At 43.5% G+C, this 16,828-nt stretch overlaps 1 protein-coding gene across 6 annotated transcripts; it reads right to left on the bottom strand.

Annotated features, from left to right (window-relative positions):
* Window positions 1-2,105: 2,105 nt before the first annotated feature.
* Window positions 2,106-16,063, bottom strand: sp2 (sp2 transcription factor). 6 transcript variants are annotated; one of them, XM_078948423.1, is made up of 9 exons: window positions 15,924-15,963; window positions 15,118-15,151; window positions 13,065-13,141; window positions 9,844-10,593; window positions 9,336-9,554; window positions 7,311-7,599; window positions 6,426-6,603; window positions 5,840-6,033; window positions 2,106-4,711 (listed from the first exon to the last, which is right to left on the bottom strand). In XM_078948423.1, exons 3-9 carry the CDS (start codon window positions 13,125-13,127, stop codon window positions 4,611-4,613), a joined length of 1,794 nt encoding a protein of 597 aa, XP_078804549.1. In that variant the 5' UTR covers window positions 13,128-13,141; window positions 15,118-15,151; window positions 15,924-15,963; the 3' UTR covers window positions 2,106-4,610. The 6 variants fall into 6 exon arrangements, with proteins under 6 accessions (XP_078804549.1, XP_078804557.1, XP_011490170.1 ...); XM_078948431.1 differs by having other exon boundaries at window positions 9,844-10,590; XM_011491868.4 differs by lacking the exon at window positions 15,118-15,151 and having other exon boundaries at window positions 15,924-16,063.
* Window positions 16,064-16,828: the final 765 nt, after the last annotated feature.

Raw genomic sequence — 16,828 nt, 5'->3', positions numbered from 1 at the left:
CTTTGACTCTTGATTTCATTTGATATATATAATTGTGGATAATCATGTCCCTGCCATCTCTGTGGTCAGCTGGGTTCAATGGGGCGTCCGCTTGGCCGTCTTCATCGAGAGGGGGCGGGGCCCTCTCACCTCTCGTGGTGGCGATGCTAAGAACGACACATTCAATTTATTTAGATAGCCCAACATTTACAACAGTCGTCTCAATGAGCTTCATACCCGTGTAATAAACGTGAATTCATTGGTAATAGCTGAACAAAAATGGGCATCCCTGTCCTTAAGACACTGCTTCTCAGTGAGGAAAAGGGGGAGAAACCTCAGGGGGGTCCACATGAAGGAGGGATCCTCCCCCAGGACGGGGAAATTTTGGTGAAATTTGAGGCACAATGACTCCCCATAAATTCTGGCATCACAAACAGATCCGGGCCATTTGGCTTCAATGTTTGTGATGAGGTGGGTGGCATCACTTATGACCTGGATAGCTGGGAACAGTAATCAGTATGATTAGGACACTTAAGTTTACTACATTGTTGTACTAGGAACGTGTGTTCCATCAATCACATTTGGGAACCCTGAAATGGAAGGATATATGATTAGAAACATTGTAATGAATGTGACTGTAAACAGTATGGATATTTGATAAAGCAGTGCTGTCAAATGAAATAATAGGACAAAGCTGCTATTCTGTGGAATTCCTCCCTTGTGCTATCCTATGACCCCCCCACCCTTACGTTGACGTGTTCTCCCTACCATGACAAAGGTGGATAAAGGTGGAAAGATTTCATGTAATCCATGGACACCAGTGAAGATCACAAATCATTGAAGAAAAAAGGTTCAGAGCACTGTCTAGTGGGTCTAGATGACCCCCCCCTTCCATTGACGTGTTCTCCCTACCATGACAAAGGTGGATAGAGGTGGAAAATTTCATGTAATCCATGGACACCAGTGAAGATCACAAATCATTGAAGAAAAAAGGTTCAGAGCACTGTCTAGTGGGTCTAGATGACCCAACTCCCAATGTTAAAGTGCCTAGGATAGCACAAGGGTTAATGACCCTCAGTGGTCTATGGACAGGAAACCGTTCCTAGGAGGAGTTTGATTGGTAGACATCTTGTCCCAGCTGTCCTACACGCAGTCGCCTTTCCCACGTGTTCATCACCTATGCTGTCCAAAAAAACGAAGGGCGATGCATAAAATGTGCTCAGCGCTGCTGTACGACGTGTGACGTTCAATATGAGCGGCTTCAAAAAAATGAACGAGTCTAGTAAAACGATAACGCTACGGTAAAAAATAAAAAAAAACATCGAAGCGTGGTCTTATCGACGGAGCCCTTCAGTGTTCAAAATAAATAATCCGATGTTTGTTGTTTTTTTTTAAACCAGTGGAGGGCTCCGTACTTATCAGCCTTTCACGGCGGGAAAAAGTTTGATCTGAGCTTCTTCATCCACGAACATAACACCAACATCACCTGCCCCAGACCAGGTTGTGTTCAGAGCACGGGTTGCCATGGCGACACATACCTCCACCTTTGGAACCGAAAGCTGGGGATTCTCGCTTCCTCATCCTCAAACGTACAGAGGGAACCCGGACAACCTGCTGTCAGGAGCGGGGGCCCAGATCCTTCACAGTCATCATTAAGTCATCATTCCAGCTACGTTGGAATCAGAAAAAAACAAATGAAAAGGCCACGAAAACGGTTTGAGTCTTTTATTGAGGAGGTGATGGTAGAAAAGGAGCGAAGCTTATTCTAGCACCTTTAAGTCTTTTATAAAATCGGCTGCTGGTTTTAGGTTTTCTCCTGATAATCACCGGGGGGGGGGCTGTGTGACAGTATATAACAGAACCATTTAATACACAGAAGCCAAGCATTAGAAATGCCTTCATTTGGGGAAAGAAAAAAAGTAAAAGCCCACATTTCTAATTACATGGTAATTTTACAAACTGTAGAACGTGAGGTTTTAAGTTAAAAGCTTAAAACATAACTTACAAATGTTAACACTTTGACTGGGGGGGGGGTACTGTTAAATACTGGGTGTGGCTGTCTAAGGCATCTTTCATCCAATAGAAAAAGGTCAAGACACCTTATAGAAAGCAGGAATGAAGCTATACAATGTCACATTATTTTATTTCTTACAAACTGTACACGTGTTTTCCTTCGAGGCCGGCTGCCCAGCCTGAAATCTATGCAGCTTAATTAACTTTATTCTACATACACCGTGTCACTTGACACACACTATTTACATTTTCAAACATGAAAAGCATAAATATGAATTTGTTTTCCGTCCCGATGCCGTGGCACGTCTCCAGACAGTCTTTTTAATCCAAATAAAGAACAAAAAAAAGGAGCCGTCTGGGCTCACAAAGCACTTTAAAAGGGTGTGTTTGTGTTTTTGGTCATACGTTTCTAGCATAAACCTAAGAACGGAGATGCAGAAATGTAAATTTCATCTTGAAAGCGTGAGCAGCGGGGAGCTGCAGAGCTTAAAGGGAGTTTGGGGAACTTTCACCCAAAAATAAAAGTCTGTTCAAAGGTTCTTCAGGCGACTAACACGGATGAGATCAGCGGGTTTTCTGTTAGAAACACAATGAACGCTGCACAACAGCACAAAGCTGCTGGTCTGTGATTCAACATGGAAACCTGTCAGGAGTCGACTCTGCATCAAAGCTTCAACAAAAAGAAAGAAAGACTTTCTTCCTCTGTTTGCATTTTGTGAAATGATTGTCAAATAGACAAAATAATAAGTCATTCACTCGTGTACAGCAACGTACGACTAAACCAGAAGAAAACGCTGCTTAACAACTTTGTTTTTTCAGTACATCATTTAAAGCAAACTCATTTCCGTAATTTTTTATGGAAAATACTTCCTTTCTAGAACATACAGTCTAAAAAGTCATTGCCAGTTTAAAAACGTGAATAAATACATATATGGTTATTACAACAGAGCATTAGGGTCACCATATATATATATATATATATATATATATATATATATATATATATATATATATATATATGAGAAAAAGTCAACATTTTACAAGAATAAAGTTGTATATTTAGGATTTTAAAAGTTACAGTTCAGCAAGGAAAAAGTCTTTCAAAGCTTCGAAATAAAGTTGTACTTCGATCAAAATAAAGTCATTAAATTCTATAAAAAGTAAATTCCATTTAGTGAGATTCCATCGTCAACTTAACAGGTAATTTCCGATGGTCTTTATTGAGATTGTTGAACATTTTATTATCAAAAAAGCAAAACTTTTTCCTTGTAAAATTACAACTTTATGAAGCATACGTTTACCACTTTATTCTTGTAAAATAGTTACGGTTTTCCTCCGTTCATCTTATTTAGCTGTGATGGTGGCCCTAAGACGCCATCGCAGGTTATTGAAGAGGCCCGAATGTTTTAGGGTAATTCCCTCCAACAGTCTGAAAGTAAATCAAGTCAAAAGATTGAAAACATATCAGTACAAACGACTTTAGACGCCAAGCACACCTGTTTGATGCAGCTAGCAGCTTTCCCACAGAAAAATGTTACTTTATAAACAGTATCATGGAAAACCTTCAATATACTACACTTCCCAGAATTCAACTCACCAGGAAGCTTCTCAGAAACTGATGTGTGGTGGTGTTCAGGTTTCCTGTTTCTATTGTAGGTCTCCGTTTTAAAATGTGAGTTCATCTCCTCCTCAGCTCCAAAGCTGCTATTAAAAGTCTGATTCTGACCTTTAACCTCTGCAGATGGCGTCCACGTGTCACGTGACATCACATTTTGGGGGTACATCACCCAATTTGTTTTTTTTTCTGGGGCCCTGTGACTGTGCCTGTCAGCTCAAATGGAAGTCTGAAGAGGTTATAAACTAAACCTCCCAGAATTCCACTCAACATGAAACTTTTCAGATTGGATGTGTGCAAAAAAGTTCATTTCTTTTTCTCCAATTAAGTTTCTGTAAGAGTTCTTAGTCATAAAAACCATTTTAACTCAAAAACTAAAAACTGCATGGAGTAAGAATGTGAGTTCATCTCATCTTCAGCTCCAAAGCCGCTTAAAACGTTTGCTTCTGATCTTTGAGTTACTTTTCCATGATCGCAGGTGAAGATGAGGATCCAGCAGAACGGTGATTTATTTATCTGTAGAATTAGTTTCAAATTCAGTGGAAAAGGGAGAATCCGGATCTGAATCTGCATGTTTTGTTGTTTTAGCGTCTTTATAGTTTGGAGTTAAACAAACCACTGAAGCCGGAGTTTGGGACCCGTCCTGGATTCTCCAGCGCCGACGCCTCCGTTTCCCACCTTCACACAAGGTTATAGATCTTTTTTTTTTAATGGAGGGATCTGCATCAGTGCTTGAAGCCACGCCCCCTCATTAACATAAACACAGTCGTGCCAGTTCTGAACATTAAAACACAAAGAAAAGAAAAGAAAGATAAAGCCATGTGAAGGACTGGATCCGTTGGAAAAAGGACTTCTTTGTACACCACAGCAGCGTCCTGGAGCAGCAGAGGGGGAGCGGGGGGCTTAAATACCAGTTTGTTTTTCCACATCAGGTTGAGTCAGGCATAACCCCCCCCCACGGCTTTCCTGTAACAGTTCTGTTCCGGTAGAAGCCGGGCCGGGCTCACAGGTTCTTGGTGTTTATGTGAGTCTTGTAATGCTTCGTCAGGTGGTCGCTCCTCATGAAGCGTTTCTGACACTGGCTGCACTCGAAGCGCTTGTCTCCTGAGGACGACAACAGGCAACGTGAGAGCCGGGCTTTGGTTCGGCAAAGCGCCGGCAAAACGGATGAACATCGCTTCATAAATCTGCAAAAGTAGGCCAGGTGAAAGGAAGACAAACGTAATCGTTCCAGTTGGTCAAAGCTGTACGAGGCTCACACAAAATATCAAGTGAAGAAGACGCAGGCGTGTTGTCGATCCGTGTGGACATCCTACAGGCGCCCTTATAGATCAGGTGCGCAGCACTTGTGCGTGGTCATTATGGAGCCAGTACTCACACCTGACTGACTAGAGCCGTCCGACAGCATCACCAGTACGTCATAGGTGTGTGTAACTTCCGTCAGCCTTACAGATAGACTTACGGTGGCCGTACGAGCCTCAAGGCAGCTGCGAGACACACCTGTGCTCCTCGTAACAGCACCTGTACAGGTGGACCCCCGTACGGGTGCAAGTCGAGAAGCCACTATCCAGGATGAAACATCCAAGATGCATGAGTACATCAAGCTCAAGGCCCCAACTGACAGTGTGCTCAGTGAATGTCTCAGGCAATGGAGAGCAGAGGATACAGTGCTGGAGGACAGATCCTCATGGGAGGACAAACCCCTGCATGGGATGTACCACCGGACCATAACTGAAGTGGCTGATATCAAGAAGTCCTACCAATGGCTAGAAAGGGCTGGCCTACAGGACAGCACCGAAGCACTCATCCTGGCAGCTCAGGAACAAGCCCAGAGCACCAGAGCCATAGAGGCTCAGATCTACCACACCAGACCAGACCCAAGGTGTAGATCTACCACACCAGACCAGACCCAAGGTGTAGATCTACCACACCAGACCAGACCCAAGGTGTAGATCTACCACACCAGACCAGACCCAAGGTGTAGATCTACCACACCAGACAAGACCCAAGGTGTCTTTGTTGCAGAAATGCAACACAGGACGGGGTCTTTTTTATTTAAACGTCTTAGTCACTTTTCGTGATATTTTCCATATCCACAGTCTGTCTTTATATATTTGCTGACTATTTTCTTTAAATAAAGTGATGGAAGCAGGTTTTTTATGTTGCCCGGCAACAGGTGATGGAAACCACGGTAGTTTGCTGCCTTCAAAACGTTTGCGTGTTTGTACGCACCTGTGTGCGTCCTGGCGTGCCGCTGCAGCTCGTCGCTGCGCGTGAAGCGCTTCCCGCAGTAAACCCAGTTGCAGACGAAGGGCCGCTCCCCCGTGTGCAGCCGGACGTGAGCTCGGAGCAGCGACGTTTTCCTGAACGTCTTCTCACAGCCGGGAACGTGACAGATGTGTCTCCGTTTGCCCACCTCGCCGGGCCTGCAGAGGAAACGCACAGAAATCACATCTGCTCAGAAAAATCCCATTTCAAACTCAATGGTGGCTGAAATATTACACTGCTGAGATGCAAGGTAGCACATGTTGCAAAGAAAAATACAAAATAAATGCTTTTTTGGTTTAAAAGGGCAGAAAGATGCTCCTTCTGCTTCTCTTCATGTGTTGTTGGGACACCAATACATATTTTTTGTGTAGCTGTAAATAAAAGAAAATCCTCCAAAAATATTTCAAAAAGGATTTAAGAAGCATAAATTATAAAGGAATCCTGTTAAAAATCCTCACATAACCCGCTTAAATTAAAGGTTGGGGTTTTGCTGCAGTTGAGGAACCTTTCAAACCGCAGACCTGCGGTGTCCTCGGCTGCGCAGACTCACCTTTTGTCTGCGTCTTTGCAGTTGGGGCAGGTGCAGGCCATGCGCCGCTTTTTCTCCCCGGGTTGACTGGGCAGCTCCAGCGTGAAGGTCTGTTCTACCTGGATGGCCGACTGACCCTGGGTGGGCGCCAGCTGCAGCCCCCCGCCCTGCATGGTCTGAACCGTCAGGTGCTGCTGGCCTGACGGGGGCAGAAATGAACACCGGTTGCAGTCAAGGAGCATTTCCGGGGCGTTTTAGCCGAACGGGTGATGCTGCAGCACTTAAATTCTCCTTTTCACGTCCCTCGGCGTGTTTGGGGGGAAAGCGGCGTCTCATAACCAGTAACCAGCTGGAGAAACCGTAACCGTCCTGCTCATGAATATCTTCTAACCACAATCTTTGGATCAATGTATTCAAAATATTACCAGTTTTTCTCCAAATACAACCGTAAAGCTCGCTATCTAATAGTTTATATCTAGAGGTAAAATACTGCAAATATTTTTTTTTCAATTAGCAAAGTGTCAGCTGACAGGAAACCAACGGTGGTGGGCTTTTCACAATAAAACAGCACAAACGGCTCACACTTAAATGAAGACACTGAGATAAAGAGAATGGACAGAACTTAACGGCAAACGTCAGCGACAGAAGGCGTGAAACAAGAGCGTTAGACGTTTTTCCATCAGTCAAATATGTTCTAAACTGCAGATATTGTTTGGATTTTATCCCGTGTTGAACCGGTACTTTTGAAACTGTTCCGGTTTATAAACGGTGCTTCAAGAATCACAAAAGACACGCCCGATTTTCTCCAAACGCCGGCCTCACGACGAGCATTCAAGCGGCTGAGTCTAAAAGCGTGTCTCCGACCAGCCGGAGGCGGTGAGGGGCGGAGCCCCCGTGGGCGCTCACCTCCCGTGTTGGTGATGGTGACGGGAACCCCCTGGACCTGGACCCCGTTGATGCTGATGGTCTGGACCGCCTGTGCCGCCGACGGGAGCTGGGACGCGTTGAAGGTGATCATTCCACCCGCCGGGGCGATCTTCGCCAACGTCCTCTCCTTTTTCCCCCCCGGCTTCTTGGCGTTGGCTGACGGGGAGGTGATGGCGGGGGCCACCGAGGTGGTTGGGGTGGTTACCGTGGAAACGGACTCCTGGAGCTGAACGGACTGCCACTCGCCCGTCGCTGTCTTAAAGATGATCTGAATAAAGACACGTGAGGTGAAATCTAAAAATGAGATTTGGAGTTTAACCATTAAAATTCCTTTTTTTTAATGCATCATTGAAACTGTTGTTACAGCTTTTTCCAACAGAAATGTCATGTATGTTTGCAGCTAAAAGGAATAAATAAAAAAGCTTTAAACTGCAGAGAACTATATATTTATGAATGGAAACTTTTAAAAAAAAAGTTTGACCTGATTTGTTGTTTTTAACCAGAACTTCTTCAAAATTGTCATTTAACAAAAATAAATCAAAAAGCGACTTCAAGGTGATGAAGGAGCATAAATATTTGCATCCTCAACGATGGCTGACTTTTCTTTTTTTACAAAAAGTAGAGTAGAAAATACATTTTCAAAATAAAGTGTGGGTGTCGGGTGTGATTTTACGCCGGAGGTGCTCGTTACTTCAGACGCCGGTCTCTAGTCGTGGCCGGGCGTCATGAAAACACACCTCCCACGCGCTCTCGTGCAGACGCCGGGTGTCTGTGCCGTTTGTGCTGCGAGTCAGTGTGGCGACGCCTGAGACACGGTCATTCGGTTTAGCGTTTAAATTCCGTGAGGCGGCAGCCGCCGAAGAACGTTCTGGTGAGGAATCTGCACGGCATTAAGGGGCGTTTCTTAAGAGCGGCGTGAGCAGATGGATGATGTTGAGACGACGATTTCCTGGTGGAGAGGCAAAGACGGCGAGCAACGAATTAACAAACTGCTTTGAGCGTGAATTATTGAGCAAAGGCGGAAAGGTGGGCGTGTCTCAGGGAAGGCGATCCGCGTGAAAGCCAAGAGGATTTTTGATGCTTCAAAGAGAAAAAGAAACGCTCACAGCCAGAGATAATCAGAACATCATACAATGTTTTCTCATCCTTTCAATGAATCTTGAAAGGTTCATCTAGTGTTGTTTTCTGCATTTTGTGACCCAACTTCACCGCAAGATGAACCCGTTAGCCGTCGCCGTTCTGCCTGGGAGTTTCCAATCGTCTCTAACAAATGCCGGCTGACAAACTAAAGGCAGATATACAGTGGTCGACAATTTGACATAAAGAAGAACTGATATGAAAGTACGAACGTTAGGAAAAGCTCTCAATACTGTGATGTCATGTGACGTGACTGCCAGCGTGGTGGAGAAGTCGTACCGAAACACGTCGGTAAAATGATCATCTAAAGTTTGGGGAGTTTTTTTTTTGGTTTTTCCACTAAAGATGAAAATATTTAATTTGCAAATCATGTTTTCTGTTAAAAACACTGTAGTAAGTTTAGTGTAAAGGACTGTGAGGGTTTTCTAGTTGTTCTATTTCTATGTAGCTGCTGCAGCTGCATCTTCTTGTCGTCGATCTATCCGATCAATCGGAACTTTGAGGATGGAAAAACGGTGGAAAACATGTTCAGGATTTGGTGTTAAATGATCCAAAACAACAGTGATGTTTATGTTTTGTTTACTGCTGAAGTTAACCGGGAAGTTGATAGAAAACCTTCTGAGTGTGACGTTTGATTACTGGGGGAGCAAAAGTTCATGGCTGGTCAGTAGCCACACGGTTCAGAACACACACCAAAATAAAAGTGCAGCGCTGGCCACACGTATTTTAGAAATGGCGTGCGAATAGTCACTTCCATAATTTCATGTCGTCCTGAGGCGACCCCAAGTGTACGTCTTTAATGATATAAATACGTTTGACCATCAGATTCAGAGAAAAGGCAGCTCTGGACTGACTTTTGGCAGATACCTGTGTGGGCGTCGGCTCTGTTGGAGAGGTTTGCAGGTTTGGAGAGACCGGCTGTCTTTGTGGGACGGGGGGCAGAGTGGCCGAAGCAGCTTGAACCACCTTCAAGGCCTGCTGGGGAATCTGGACCAGCTGCGAGTCGGCTTTGGGCTGGACCAGCTGAACCTGCTGCACCACAGCCGGCTGACCGGGACTCTGGACAATCAGTAGGTTGTTTCCCGCCTGCAAAGACAGAAACATCCCAGATCCAGATCCAGATCCAACAAGTCTTCCTGAAACCAGCATCCTGCAGCAGACGGCACAACGTTCCTTGTGACTTCCTCCGGTCCTCTCAGTTCGGCGCGTAGATAACTGCTAATTTAAGTGAAAATCTCTGCATCTATGAATCTTTTTTACCACCATCAAGTTTTCTAAACCTGCGTCGGGACTGTTTTAGATGTTTAGCACCAAATAAAACCCAAACGATGCCCTCCCCCAGTGAAGTTCATCTTCTGCTGCATCGCAGACGCACCTGAATGATGTTGTCACCAGCCTCGATCAGTATGGTCTCCATTTGGTCCGGAGTCGGGGAGGCCGCCTGCGTGGGGGCGGGGGGCGGAGGCTCGGCCGGCAGAACCACCTTCCTCTTCCGGCCCCGTCGGCCCTTCTCGGGAGCCGTGAGGGAAGCCTGCGTCTCTGTGAGGATGGGCGCCACGCCCACCTCGCCGGTGGCCACGTTGAGCGGAAGCGTATGGCCGCCGGGCAGCTGCACCACCGTCGCAGAAGCGGCCTTTTTCGCCTTCAGAGACGGCTTGATGGCTACCGTCTTCTGCGGCGTGACCGGAGCGGCGGCGGCCGGAGCCGGCACGGTCATAGGAGCGGTGATGATGGCCTGGTTGGTGCCTGGAATGAGTTGGATCTGACCCCCCTGTGGCATCATCTGGATAGTCTGCGGTCCCTGGATCTGCGGCACCACCTGGTACTGGATGTTAGCCGGGCCGGAGGCGCTGGAGCGGGAAGGACTCTGCTGGATTGTGAGGACGATGGGGCTGCCGGGAGCGCTGGAGCCCAGGCCGGCGGGGAGCTGGATCACATTCCCCTTAGCTGACAGGAAGCCCATGTTTTTGGGAGGAGCTGGGGCTATGGGGGCCGGCTTTATGGGGAGGAGCCTGCGGGGTTGCGGCTGCGCCGGCGGAGAGGTGACGGGGGCCTGAGCGGCGGGAGGGCCGATTTTACTGCAGGTGGCCGCCAGCAGGGCCAGAGGGGACGGCTGGGTGTCCTGCTGTGAGAAACAAACACCTCCGTGAAAAACAGTTTCAAAATAAAAGCCAAGCGGCTGAAATAAAAGCACAAAGGTGTTACTCCACCTGTAACACCTTTGTGCTCCTCTTTGGTCCTCAAGCAACAGGATGAGAGTTTTCTACATTTAAACCTGGACCAATCTGGATCACACTACCTTTATGTGTTTTGTCTTTACACCTGAAAAACGATCAAATTCATGTTCTGACCAAAAAAACGGAAACGATGCTGAACTGAGATCCTTCTAGGGAGGCTAAGATGATCAGATCATGAACAAGAAGATAAACTGATCGCTTTGTTTTCTCAAAAAAAAAACAATCCAAAACCTGTTTGGTGTAAAGTAAATTTAAGTAATTTAGACTAAACAAAAATGAATGAATGAACTTTATTATTACACTGCTGAACTGTACTGAATGTCACTGCTGCTGCTGACAAAAGATTTTCCCCATTGTGGGATAAATAAAGTCTTATCTTATCTTATCTTCTTTCTCTTTCGGCTTTTCCCATCAGGGGTCGCCACAGCGAATCATCCTTTTCCACCTCACTCTATCATGGACATCTTCTACCCTAACATTAGCCAACTTCATGTCCTCTGTTAAGACATCCTCTTATCTTATCTTATACAGGTTTAAAAACATCATCAGGGCACCAAAGTACTACACAATAAAAAAAAAAAAAAAAAAGAAAATAAAAAAAAAAAAAAAAAAAAAAAAAACTTAGAGCAAATTATGAACAAGTATTAAAATTACAGCATAAAACTATACAGGGAAATAAACTACATGAACTAGTAGGAGAAGAAAAGCTGCCATGGACGACTGAGTATTACAAGCTTTTTCAAACAGACGTGTCTGACGATGGTGTTTCAAACTGCCCAGATGTGATTTCATGTGCAGTTCTGGAGGTAAGTTAACAGTTTATGTGACTTCAGGCCGTCAAACAGCAACTATGTATGTTTTACACATATGGCATGGATGAAAATTGGATTATTGTGTGTGATTATTGCGCTGTTTATATGCAATTCATTAGTGATTTGTGGGTCAATTGTATCATTTGAACGTGACATGTGCGCCGAATATGCGATCTAAAAGTTATACTTTGATGGTTTGTGCGTGAAAAGTCTGTAAGACAAACGTGGAACAGTCGTGGAAAGACACACATTTGTGTATGGATCTCACAAAAAAATACTCGCAATTGCTTAAGATTAACGTAATAATTGTGCATAAACTACGTAAAATACTCGTAAACTGCATATTTTCTCAACCAACCAAAGTTTTGACAGCTCAAAACTGAAGTAACGTCTAGAGCAGATGGCTGAAAGCCTCGACGGATGACGAACACAAGAAACACAAATGAATGAGGTATAACACGTGGAAAATGCACAAAATGTGCGCCGTGCCTCAGAATTGTGAGTTTTTACATCATTCATAGATTTGATGAATCTGTATTGGATGATCCAAGTAAAGAAAGGAGCTGACAGGATTTCTGCTTGAATCCACAGAAAATATCTCACTTCAAGATTTCTGACAAAAACAAACAAACAAACAAACAATATTATTGATCAGATATAAAAACGTTGATACTTTTGAATTTCTCTAGTTTCCAGACTGAAATCAGCAACAATAACAGAGTAAAGCTAGTGCTAAAAAGGGAAAAACAAACAGAATGGGGGAAAACTGACACTTCATGGTGGTCAGAAAAAGTTTTTGGAGAAAAACCTTTGAGACACGTGAAAATAAAAACTTCTCAAACTTCTGAATATATCCTAAAAAAGTCGTTAAATAATCCTTCACTGACGGGAAACGTCAATGACTCATTTCCAGATAATGTTTGTAAAATCAAAGAAAGCTCTTTTTAGGACAAAAACGGACATGTTGAAACTGATCCACATTCAGAAATTAGAGACGGCTCACTGCTGAATGATCCTCACCAAACAAGCTGTTTAAGCTGCTTATGCAAAAGGGCAGAAACCACACGAGCCAGTGTGGATGGAGGTTTGTGCTGGGAACCTCTGGTCCAGTAGAACCTAACGGATTCTGTGGTTCTCCACAGGGAAAAGCATGAGACTCAATAAAGACCGGATGTGAGCGGAGCTTTAACCAGCACTGCAGTGCTGCTGCAGCTAAGAAAGAAGATCTAACGGAGGATCTAAGGGAAGATGTGGAAAAAAGGCCCAGTGGGGTCCGGAGAGATTAGGAGATCCTGAAAAGTGCTGATGTCATGAGATCATTTGGACCTTGTCTTCTGTGACGGAGCATAATAAACTCACAGAAATGGTCAGATTGTTTGTAAAACGATTTCAATAAATCAGTAGACAGCAGTAACTCGCCACATTCAGCTAATGGCAAAACCTTAGTTTGAACCAAATGTGACAAAATAGCAGAACAATGTCCACTGGAAAGGTTCCCAACCAAAAACTGAGATGAATCTAAGTGTTTAGCAGCGACTGTTACTCACTTGCGTGGAAGCAGAGGAGGGCTGAAGGTATTCACTGGGGCTGACAGCAACAGTGGTGGCCATACTTCCTTCTTTATCTGAAACCAAAAACAGCGCATCAAAATGAATAAAGACTGGTTGCGTCTTATTTTCAAAACTCCAGAAGCTACTGGAAGGTCAAAACTCTCCGAGCTTCAGCCAAACGTTCTCACATTCAGCGGCGGCGCTGCTACTGAAGATCTGAGCAGAAGTCAAGGCTGGAGGTCCCAAATCAACAAACTCTGACACAGCTTTAGGAGGTTTCTGTTCTGGCATTTAAAGAAAGGCCAAAATGCCTTTCAAATGGAAATGAACAGACAAAAATGAACAATGTTTTGATCAAACTTGCAGGCACAAAAAAAGCTAAAAGTTTCAAGTTAAAAGAAACAAAATAAAGAAGTCAAGAAGAAGACGTGTTAAGACATAATCGTTAAGGTGCATCTTAAAAGTAGAGATGAAAGCCTTTCAAATAAGGCCTCTGCTGCCCTTTAATGCATTTAAAAAAATCTTTTTAAGTAAAATAAATCTATTTATGTTGCTATAAATTGGTTTTGGATTTAACTCTTTTTTTCCCCTTTTATCCTTAATCTAATGCAGCACTTTGAAAACTGGTGTCTGTTCTATAGGAATCAATACGAGGATACAAAGGAGGACTTCTGACCTTAAGGTCACTTGTTTATCTGTTTCTTCAGCTTCAAAACAAACAGCTGAATAAAAAGAGAACTTTCTTTCTCTATTCTTTTTCACTTTATATCCTGTTTCTCATAAAAATATATCGATTTATATTTGCTTCCCTTTGCAAAATGATAAAAAAATGTGCAGAAAGTTCCAACAGAAATGTATTTGTTATGCAGATTTAAAAAAAAACAATTAGATTTTTTAAAAATCTACAAACAAATTGAAGTTATGTTCACATTTGGTTGCATTGTTCTCCTGGTTTGAGCATTTAGTCCATCATCCGTTCCTGAGTGTCATCTTTGATTTTTATACGTGTTTTTTCTGTCAGAGGTGAAGCTTTCTGTCTCACAGCAAAAGCTTTCCAGCGGTTCAAAGGAAAAGAAGAAGAGGACGTATGGCTCTGGGTAAAATCCAGATGTAAACAGGTTGGAGAGTTCTGTTGATGAATGAAGGCCCGCTTCAGCCCAGACCTAAAAGCTGTTTGGAGAGATGAATGGATGAATAAGAAGGTGAAATCACTGCAAACAGCAGGACTCGCATCTCTCACAGCATCACAGAGCGCCAGAAATTTCATGAAAAACGTGTTTTTCCTTGACATTTCAGCTTTTAGGAAAATTCAGAATGTGGTATGTTTATTGGAAGTTATTTTTAAACAAGTTATTGTGTTGGCATCTGATGCCTCTATGAGTTTAGTATGACACAGACTCGCTTCACGTCAGAGAAATTCAGAAAATCAGAACTGTGCTCCTCCTGAGAGACCATAATCCTTCAGAGTTTCACGTGGCAACACAGTCCTCCCCTTGTTCTAATGAACACACCAACAAAACTAGTAATCCACAATACACAACGGAACAATAAACGAATGTCCAGATAATCGCTAAGCAATGAGTTAAAGGGCTTATTTCATGCAAAATCAATATTTAACTTTCTCCGTGGGGCTAGTGGTGATCGGCCAAACACTTTCCTTTTACATGAACAATCTGCAAATCCATCTTTGCAAAAGCTCGGATATTGTTTGTTATTGTGGGAGAAACGGACACGCCACCAAGGCCGCCTCTAGGATGATGTCACGAAAGGCAGAGCCTCAGATATCCAGTCATCTTACTTTAGGTAGGAAAATGAACTCCGAAAATAACTTATATTTCATAAAAAAATCCTTCTTTAAAGTGTCAAAAGTAATATATTATCATATATAGGGATACAGATAACTCTGAAAGTAATAAGAAGAGCATGGTTAGACCCTGAAGGAAAACAAAGAGTTGCTTTACGCTGAATGAGGTAGAAGCAGAACTTAGTTTAAAAATGAAAAATATATTGTACTAATATGCAAACTTAAAATGTATTATTATACACACACCTCTAACTCGGCTGCTTTTCCACAGCGATGAAAACTGCAGGAAGATAAATAAAAATACACATATAGGTCAATCAACACAACTGCACTATCTGCCAACTTTATTAACACAAATGATACCAATAGATGTGTTTGCACTGCATCACAACCAGGACCTGTTGTCCAAAGAGCTGCCTGCCTCACTACTACACTCCTTCACCTGAAACTTTCCACACCGGGATACCGGACCCTGCTCGGTGGTTTTCCCCGTCACCGTGATGCAATTTCGGGCCCCGCGTATGCGGAATAATAATGCAACGTGTTTGTTTCCACCATCCCTACGTCACCACCAGAAACAAACTAAGTTCCAGGCAAACCGCTAACGCTAGCTAGCTAGCCAGTTAGCTAAGAAACTGACCAAAACCGAGCAACATTTTTACAGACTAGTAGTTCAACCAGATTTTGCCCTCAGTTCTGTCCTAACTGGATCCAAACTTGCAGAAAAAAATAAAAAATAAAACCATGTGTTTGCTGGGTTATAGTGTTAGTGAGGGTGCATAACTAGTCAGGGGGGAAACAAGTGGAAAGAGAGAAAAAAAACACAGCTAGCTAATGAACAGCTAGCAAGTCAAACTCTTTGATAACGTTACAGCAAAAGGCAGCCCTTTTCCGGAAGTGCATCGCTTATTTTGGTGAGCTCGACCATCCGAGCTCCCCTGCAACACACGTATACGTGCACATATATGTCCAGTGCTTATCTCTTTGCATAAAATACAATGTTTAACGAAGTAGAATGTAATATAAACATCAACGTTTTAATTCCTACCCACCGCTCATGACGACATTCGCTCTCCGTGAGCCTTGAAGACCGAGCCCACCGAGGAATACGCCCGCGATGCTACACCAATCCACGTACAATGGTGGGTTGAGTGACGTCTAAGACGACCAATCGGCTTTAGGGATTGGTAAGATTGACACCAAATTCAGCCAATCTTAATGCGGGACATATTTACAGTGGTCGATGGATGAAACTTCGGCCAATGGGATAAGGAGAATGCTCCAACGGGGCGGTGCTTAGACAATAAACCGCAAGCAAGTAAGCGCCCTATTAACAGCGAGAACACGCATTTACTGACATTTTTAGCGTCCAATATGGGTTTTGAGGGGCAGTCCAAACAAGAAAAGGCCGACAGCTGTAATGTTCAGTTAAAGAAGCCTCCCCTGTCCTTTAATTTTTAATAAAGGGCAGGGGAGATCTCGGCAATGGAGAAGTGATCACTGTCGCAGATTTAGACAGATTCACGAACACTATTTGAGAGAAATGGTTGTTTTGTTCGTGGAAAATGTTTCAGATATTCTCATCTCATGGGAGCAAAAACAAAAGTGTTGCTTTCGTGTCTCTGTTCAGTGCAGTTATCACATATTTCTGGCAGAGTTGCAACAAACATTACACCATGGACTACTAAGTTGCATTGAGATGATTCTATATGACACAACGTTCTTTTATTTTGAAAGGAAGTCATGTGAAAGTCTGTCAAGTCATCAAATAATTTGAAAAAAAGGCTAATTTCTTCTTAAATTCAAATTAATTTTATTTTTAAGGCACCTTTCATGTAAAGAAAATATTTCATCTCCATAGCAACCATTTTATGTTTTGGTCGCCTGGCGATAACAAACAGATCAGTGTCAGTTTCAAATGAATTGGAAAGAGAACACTTTTGAGTTTCCTTAGCAA

The sequence above is a fragment of the Oryzias latipes genome, chromosome 1 (genome assembly GCF_053564925.1).
Source record: "Oryzias latipes strain Hd-rR chromosome 1, Olatipes_Hd-rR_3.1".
Classification (NCBI taxonomy): Eukaryota; Metazoa; Chordata; class Actinopteri; order Beloniformes; family Adrianichthyidae; genus Oryzias; species Oryzias latipes.
This window is presented reverse-complemented; position numbering and strand designations above follow the sequence as displayed.